General features: G+C 31.7%; 1 protein-coding gene across 1 annotated transcript; it reads right to left on the minus strand.

The window, feature by feature from the left end:
• Window positions 1-2,284: 2,284 nt before the first annotated feature.
• On the minus strand, window positions 2,285-8,508 carry LOC101510647 (beta-galactosidase 3-like). Its single transcript, XM_012718266.3, has 19 exons — window positions 8,232-8,508; window positions 8,050-8,145; window positions 7,839-7,951; window positions 7,576-7,642; window positions 7,373-7,465; window positions 6,981-7,124; window positions 6,349-6,437; window positions 6,149-6,254; window positions 5,968-6,055; window positions 5,564-5,682; window positions 5,315-5,479; window positions 5,021-5,199; window positions 4,818-4,927; window positions 4,626-4,735; window positions 4,319-4,429; window positions 3,999-4,112; window positions 3,706-3,908; window positions 2,940-3,276; window positions 2,285-2,844 (listed from the first exon to the last, which is right to left on the minus strand). Exons 1-19 carry the CDS (start codon window positions 8,400-8,402, stop codon window positions 2,710-2,712), a joined length of 2,550 nt encoding a protein of 849 aa, XP_012573720.1. The 5' UTR covers window positions 8,403-8,508; the 3' UTR covers window positions 2,285-2,709.
• Between the last annotated feature and the right edge of the window lie 560 nt (window positions 8,509-9,068).

Here is a 9,068-nt window from a genome sequence, read left to right on the forward strand (position 1 = left end):
TTTTTTATGAAAAATATTAAATTTTAAGATGAAAAATAACAACTAATGATATGCATCATTTTTTAATTGATTTAAGTATTTTAATCTATTAGTAATTTGATGTATGGTTAATTTTTCTACGACTTATTCTAAAAAAAGTCTATACTATTTTATAATATTACTATTATTTTATTTGCTTAAGTATTGATTAGTGTTGTAAAAAATTAATTCTAATTTTAGTAAAGTAAAAAATTTAGTTTGCAAAATATAAATATTTCTATTTTAATCTAGCTTTTATTAATACTTAACATTGTTAATTTTTTAACGAAAAATTCACCAATGATTTTCAATTTATAAACACAATTAGTCTTTATAAAACGCAGAAATTTAATTTTAGTTAATAATACATTAAATTTAAAAACACATGAATAATATAGTTTTCGTAGGACACAAAGGAATTATGGTCCTATTGTTGATTTGGTCAAACTTTTATCTTTGGCTTTATATTAGATCATCAATTTTCTTATGACCTTCTGGAGTGGTGTTTGAATCTATTGATTTTGTATTGTGGTATCCGTTTTGGTTGATGGGAGATGTGAACCTCTCTTTTTTGTGAACGTTATTTGTATTTTTGTGACGTTCATGGCAAACCTTGGGTCATAAGTGGTAATTAATAATATTCTCTTTAATTGTTTTAAAATAAATTGTTTTAGTCCCCATCAAAAGTTTATATTGTTCAAATATATGGTTTTGTATTTATAAAAAGTTCATGTAAACATATTTTGTCTACACTTCAAATATCTTGGTGAATTTATGTTATATAACGATGCAATTTTGATATTTTTTGTTTCTGTTGAAAAAATTTCAAAAACATCTGCACATAAGTGTGAAGTTTGAAGTTCAATTCTAAAATATGATATCACACTTAATAATATTTATATTTATCAATCAAACTAACTTAATTGAGTATTTTTTTTTTCTACTAAAAATATTTTTGTTTGTTTAGGTGCGTAATAGTATAGTCTTATTTATATTTTATAATGGTATAAGTTTTGGTGTACTTTCTCATAAAGTATGGAGGAAAACATTAGGGTTGATTATTAGACTGTGCAAGCAACTTGAATTGGGCGACGGTATCATTTTATTAAAATGATATAATAAAATAAGGTTTATTTTTTTAAATATATTTTTAATTCCTACAAAATTATGAATTTTTTAAGTTTAGTCTCATTAAAAAAATTTATTCACTTTCTAATCTCTATTTTGATTTTATTGGGACTAAAAATATCATTCTTTTTTTACAAAAACACTTTTTAAAATAGCGACATAAAGTGAATAAAAAAAATTATTGACTAAAAAATTGAGAATTTTTTATTAAAACTAAAATTTATTTTACTCCTTTTTTAATAATTAAAATTATATTTTTTTATTAAAAATTCAATTTTTAAGATTAAAATAAGCTTTCGAAAATGTTTAAGACAACCCTCCCAAATATATATTTTCATTGATCGGTCTGGTCTCACTACTAATTGATTTAATTGAACTTTTCGCAAGAATTAAAATTAAATTTCTTTTATTTTATAATAACTAAAATGAACTTTTTTATAATACAAGGACTAAAACTAAATTTATTGCGATATACATAGACTATTTGTAAATGTAAGTTTAAAGTCATTTATTATTATTTCCTTCATTTTTTACCATTCCGATAAAAAATTAATAGTTTTAGTCATTATTAAGACTAATCGAAAATATTTATATCAGAAACTAATATCAAATTTCTTGTATCGAGAATATTTCATATTTAAACATATTTTATTTTATTTTATTTATTAAAGTAGTATTTCATTTTTATTTTTTTTATTTTGTTTGAAGTGTCTCGTAAATCGTAATATTAATTTTAAATTAATTTCAATTTTATAAAAATAACTTAGGATTTATTTATATTTTTTGGAATTATTTTAATAAATTTAATACATATATTTACAAAAGTAAATTTTGTTATGAAAGATATCCATCGGTTGAAATAAGTGTATCATACCACATTCCAACTTCAATAAGGTTGTTTTCAACAGATTTTTCAAGTCAACAACCTCAATAAGCTTTCTTTGTAATTTGTTTGTGCAAGTTTATTTCAACTGTCTGCGCGGACCAATTTGGTAGTGAAAAACATCATTTTCCGTAGCAACTTGCTTTATGCAACGTTTTCTAAACTTTACATTCTCATGTTTTGCAACTAAAATAAAAGCTATGATAAAGACTATCATAGCAAGTAGACATGCATATGCATACAGTAGACAGAACAGAACAATGAACTTGTATTCTATTATTACAATAAACCTCATCAAAACAATGGTTACAGTAGGATCCACTCCTAACTTGAACCTGTCTTTGCAGCTTCATTAACACAAACAAAAACAAAAAATCACACCAACTCAGTTGCCTCTTTCCCAGTGCCCATTTCCGGTTAAAAGGTCCGGGGACTTCTCATCTAAATTCACACATGAGGATCCAAATTTCATTCAGATCCTTGGTTTGGTTTCATATTCACCTACCTAGCTAGCTACTCATCAATAATTTACACAACAATTCTTTGACACTCATTACTCAACCTAACCAACTACCTTTAACTTTACCTATATAATAACTTAACTCCTTTTATTATGCATTCCTTTTTCTTGCGGTTTAAGTAACTGCACACTACACGTAAAAGAGCGTTTCCTTAACCACTTAACCCCTCCAATTAGTAGTATCTGGAGCGCAGACAGCTTCAACGGACAACCGTTTCATCACCCTTGGACACGGGTCTTGCCCGAAATTGCTGTTTGATACGGTAACTACGCATCTTGGCTTCCCTAAACATTTCTGTGAAAAAGATACAACAGTCAATGTATAATTTAAAATAGATACTTACTAAGAGTAAGTCAATGTAGTGGATTGTGAAATCATTTCAATGCTACCTTCTCTAAAATGGCATAGGATGTAGGGGAATGACAAGCTCCTTGCTCATAATTCCCGCAAGTCCCGAGAGGAGTTCCGAAGCTTGCAAATTTGATGGAAGAGATGGTCTGGCCAGGGCTACAATGCAAGTGTACCTTTGGTGCATGGAATTCTTCTGACTTACCATAGCTGTCAATGTGCCAATTCTTAATATTTGGATGGTACTCTGACACATCAGCACAGACACTGCTCACTGATCTCTTTACAAGTGAAATCTTTGAAGGATTTCCCCCGAGTTCCTCAAAAATAACCAATAGATTTTGAGTTGGCTTCAACCATGATCGAGGGACATGGTACCTGAAATAAATAGAGAATATATAAGTATGCATATTTTACACGAAAGTGCTAAGAAATAAATTAATGCTTCTATCTTAAATAATATTTTTTAACACACTTCTAAATATTTTGACTCTATACTGCATACATTTATACGGTAACCAACCCGCACGATCCATGCACATGCACGAGTATTTTACTAGTTTTATATGACATACTAAGTTATCAAATTGAGATGTACAACTCAGATTTCTGAGTTTGATATTAAATTTCTTCAAATCTAATTTATCAATCTTGAAATCTGAATCGTTTGACCAGACAATACTAACTAGCTAAGTGCGTGAGTGACTACAGAGAATCTGAATCCTATTTTGTGCTTGCGTGAGCACAGCATGCTTTATTTCCCAATATGATGACGATTACTGAAGTTACAATGTTAGCGATACTTACCATCGTTGGGTTGGTTGGCCACAACCAAGCTGGCACTTTTGAGGTCTAAATGACCCGGCATAGTTACAGTCATTGCAATTACCATTAGCAAACGCAGTCCAGTATCTTCCAATACTCTGTCCATTAATCCATATTTGACCTTTACCCATACCCTCCATATCCAATGCAAGTGGTTCGTCTCCTTCCGGTGCATCGAAATTAGTCTGCACATTTTACAGACAAAATTTCATATACTTTTGAACCTAATACTTTGTTTCCAGACAAAAGTGAGCACGTTTTTCTTTAATTTTTACCTTGTGCCATGTCAATGGTTGATTTCTTTGTACAACTATTGCTGACTGCATCCACTCAACCGATGAGATACTATTAGGAGATGCAAGATTCATGGCCTCTCCTTTCAGTCCAACCTGTTTATAAGCATTTCTTAGTAATATTTACTTTTTTAAAGTAAGTCAACATATGTTTGGATGGGCGGTGAGTTTGGCAAAATGACGGTGGTACCATAATTTTGTTGAAATTCCAAAGTTTAGCTTTTAGCGAAATTGCGACGGCTCACATGATTTTGCCAATCTCACCGTCAATCCAAACATGCACTAAAGTAAGAATATGCAACCTGATAAGTCCATTTCTGCTGGGACAAGTCCCGTTTTCCTTGGTCGAGTCCATGGAGTGCAACCGGACCTAGGATTCCTGTGTTCCATGTCTCAAAATGTTCTCCCACATTCTTTGACAACAAAATATAGAAAATCATTCAGTCAGTAATAGTAGTCAAGACTTATGAGCAAACCAAGAATCAAGGCATTACTAGTATTTCTTATTTTTGTTGCCAAATTAGCTGAATTTCAATCTCCAAGGACCTAGTTACTAGGCTTTCATAATCATAGTAAAGGCAAAATGTAAAAGAAGGAAGCAAAACTTACAGGAAGTCCAATGGCAACACTGAGCAGAGCTATTCTGTTTGTTCCGGCACGAAGATTTACCTTGCCAATATGCATGAATCTCCTATATTCCCTCGATCCATAGGTCGAACCTGGTTTTAATTATGTATCATGTTAACTTTAAGTAATCAGCTAGAAAAAGGTACTAAACAGAAGACAAGTAGATTCACATACCGGAAAGTTGACCATTGATGAAAACATGTACAGCATGGCCTGTGGATTGAACAATAAGAGTAGGGAGTTCACCTCCATGTAGAAATGATTCAGACGAACTTATATCAACACTGAAGAAACATAGACATGAAATCATTTACAGAACAAGTATTTTAAAAATGGTTTTTAAGCATGAAACCAGTTATAAGGTTAATCAGGCTTACCTAGTTATATACCAAAGATAATCACTTGCATCTCGTGTTACATTAATCTGTTCCAGGAGACCAGGAGCAGTGAGTGTGGAGCTATCATCTAAAGAAGAAGTATCTTCATCAAAACTCTCCCATGAGAACATTTGAGTATTTGTTGGTAACATTTGCATTTGAGATGTTTGCACTCCAACCTAAAAGAAAGGAGTTTCTATTATTAAATCATATTGAATGGACGCGTCAAAGGTGAAGAATTGTTATTTAACATAAAACAGGATGATATTAAAATGGGAGACATTTGCTACATACTTTTGCTGTATTAAAGACAGCATTTCTACAATCAGGGAGGATGCTGACAGACCAAGGGGGCAAATTATAATGCATATTATTGAAAAGCACTCTAGCAGCGGATTTTGAATCGTAGTTTGAGAGAAAAGCAGCACAATCTCCAGATTCCGTAGAGTATACATGAGCCTGGAAAAGTTACATATATCATTAGGATCAGTAAATAAGCTAAACATGTGTGGATAACAAAATAACTTTGAATTGAGTTAAAACCTGTTGGGAGCTCCCTAATGAAGTAACAATTGGGTCGGTTGAAACCAAAGCTCGTTCGCACATCTTGATAGCTCTATGAAGCTCTTTTAGATGACCATATTTTGGCTGCCTGATCAAACCTGCATTGTTTTATAACCGAAAACAGAAATAAGTGTAAGCATTTGAGATATAGTAATCTGGCTTTTTTATTGTGGTGATGACTAATGAGTTTTTGGACCTAAAAATTGTTAAAGTTCATGCATTTGAATTTACTAAAGAGAAAAAAAAGTGTAATGATCGTATTTAGTTACTCTGCATACTACGATCTGCAAGAATTCATGAAAGATTTTGGTTGACACCGTGTCAATAAATACTATAACTAACATAAAAGTTGAGTTAGAAGGTAGAGAATATTCCGTTCTCACCATATTCATCTAGGGGAGCATCATAGTCATAACTGGTAGCTATGAAAGGGCCTCCAGCTGTTCGTCCGAAATTTGTTCCTCCATGATACTACAGATAAATGCAAGACAAATTAGGCTAGTTACACTTATAATAGTAAGTTCCAGTATTTTTTTAAAGTCATTTTATTAAAAAGAAACTAACCATGTAGTAGTTTACAAATGAACCTCCTCTTGTTACAAATCGAGCAACTGCAAATGCCAAATCCTGGACAGGTCTTTTGTGAATTGGACCTCCAAATTCTGTAAACCTTCATATTTAACAAAAAAAAAAGTTATTAACGATGTTTCTTTCTTTTATTTACAATTATTAGTGTAATGTGTCGTGATAACGAAAAAGCTTACCAGCCACTCCAAGCTTCAGTCCACATTGTAGGCTTATAAGGTCTATTTGGAGTAAACTTGTCACAATAGAAGCCATTACATGTATTTATCTGTTACCACATAAACAAAGCATATTAGTTAGCCAACACATTAGTTTAATAGAAGAAGAAATGAACCATAACTTATCGTTGCAATATTTCTTTTTATAACCATAATATAGATACAGAGTATCCACCACAGTTTAGCAATGACTAATCTTCACCGAGATACATGTTGGACACACAACATGGGTTCTCCCCTCCCAACTGGATTTTCTCCATACGCAAGAGCCAGAGATCGAACTCTTGACCACTTGCTTAAGGTGCTTGAGTCCCATACCACTCAGATCAACCACATGTTGGTTCGCTGCTCTTTTATACTCCCTCTGGCCTTAAATATAAGCAATAAAGTGCATGTCTATAGTCCGAAATTTGGACCAAATACAAGTATTTTTTTGGTTATATTTAAGGCTGGAGGGAGTATTATTTAATGTTACATTTCGGAAAATTAAAATAATAATAGAATAATAACCAAGTGGTATGATAGGAATGTGTAATGTGTTTAATTTCATGTTACACAACCTTCAAGATGAAGACTATGATTACTATACTCACCACTGGATCTGGTGCATCATCTTCCTTGCACATAACCCAAGGGACTCCAGTTCCCATCTCTACAGCCATTTTTGCTGCCCAATTCATATAATTTTGGCCAGCAGCTCCTTGTAACTTACTCTGTGCACCATACTCGTTCTCAATCTGAAACAACACATTGTGAAAATATCATCATTATTGCTAGATCTAGACTGACAAGTTTTTAGTCACTCAACCCTACAAAACTGGCTTATAAGGTGAGAGATATGTCCCAGTTATAAACATTTTTCACGTCATATCTCATCAAATGTGGGACTCTCACAGTCGTTGAATAAGCCCTCAACAATTTAATAAAATTTGGTAACTTTAAAATATAAATACATAAAAATAAAGAGTAACCTCAGAAAATTCACCTGAGAGAGAATGATAGGGCCACCCTGTGATTCAAAGAGGTGCTCACTCTTCATCATTCCCACAATCTTCTCAGTGAACCCTTGCATAGCCCTCTATATCACAATTTGTAGGTCAAAATCTAATAAAAAGTTCATATTTTCGGAAATTGTTATATAAATTATATATATATGTAGTAATTGTGTATGTGAAAAGTGAAGAAAACCTTGAAAGGTTCATTGTCTGTTCTAAAGCTTATTCCTGGAACATACTTCAACCAAACTGGAAATCCACTGCAAACAACAAGAACACACAATCACAAGAAACTCTAAAAAAAGGCACATAAAATAGATTTTGTAAATAGTTAATGTACTGATAATGAGGAATTAAAATATTGTAGAAAATATATAATTAAGATTTGAAGTACATCTAAAATAGTAAAGGTACATTTAAAAGAAACAAAAAAATAAGTTAAGAAATGTAAGGTACCCAAAATTCCATTCAGCACAAACATAAGGTCCAATGCGAAGATGAGCATAGAGTCCTGCTTTCTGAATTGTCTTTATGAATTTCACTAGATCATATCTTCCTTCAAAATTGAACTAAATTTGATTGCATGCAAAACAAAAAACTCAAATCAGAAAATAAAGTAATGTTAAAAACAAAAAAAAAAACAAACAGAAGAAAGCAATTGAAGTACATTGCCAGGAGATGGTTCATGAACATTCCAGAAAACATATGTTTCAATAACATCAAGACCACCTTCTTTAGCCTTTTGAATCAGATCTTCCCACATCTACAAAAAAAAAAAAAAAAAAATCAGAAAATATTGTAAAGTTAGAATTTTGATTTTGTTTTGAAGAAGAAAAACAAGAGCTTTACATCAGGGGTACTTCTGGGATAATGAATTGAACCAGAGAAAAGGATTCTCCTTTGTCCATTGATGAGAATGGCTTTTCTATCATAAGTAACAGTTGAGTGAATGATGTGAGAAACCAAAGAAAAAACAAAGAAAAATGTGAAGAAGCATTTGGAAAACGAGTTTGTTTCCATGTTGTTAAGATGGGAGGTGAACGAAGTAGTGTGATTATGAGAGATAGCTAACTAACTAATTTATAAGTAGTAGTACTGTCATAATAATGCGTGGCTGCGACTTTACTACCAAGTGTGTACTGCTATGGTATCTAACCTGTCACACACTCTGTATTTCAGACACAGAGGTAGTAAAAATGTAAAAACTATTTATGGACTTTGTCAGCATTTAGTGATAACAGAAAAATGAATGGTGACTACTGAAATAGCTTCACGTGAGGGTCATAAAAGTAGAAACCGAATTAATAAAAGGAAAAGACTCTATTTACCATGCTAAAACTGTAACATTTACATATTTTCATCGTTATAATGAAAAATATTGGTTAGGCATAAATGTATTTTTAACTGTTAATCGAAAATAGTTTATTGTCGAGCTTAGAGTTAGGGTTGTAGGGGTGTGCAAAGGGCTGAGGTGTCCCTTATTCGATCTTATAATTAGGTTGGATTAAAGTGAGAATATTACTAATATTACTAGATCATGATCTTAAACACGAGCACATGAATTTAAGTGAGGAACTATGGCTAGAATATAATTTTTAATTCATTATGATCATAGAAGTTAGACTCTAAACATTTATCTTATAAATCTTATTTTAAATACAATTCAATCGATAAAACTTATTTTAC

The sequence above is a fragment of the Cicer arietinum genome, chromosome 7 (genome assembly GCF_000331145.2).
Source record: "Cicer arietinum cultivar CDC Frontier isolate Library 1 chromosome 7, Cicar.CDCFrontier_v2.0, whole genome shotgun sequence".
Lineage (NCBI taxonomy): Eukaryota > Viridiplantae > Streptophyta > Magnoliopsida > Fabales > Fabaceae > Cicer > Cicer arietinum.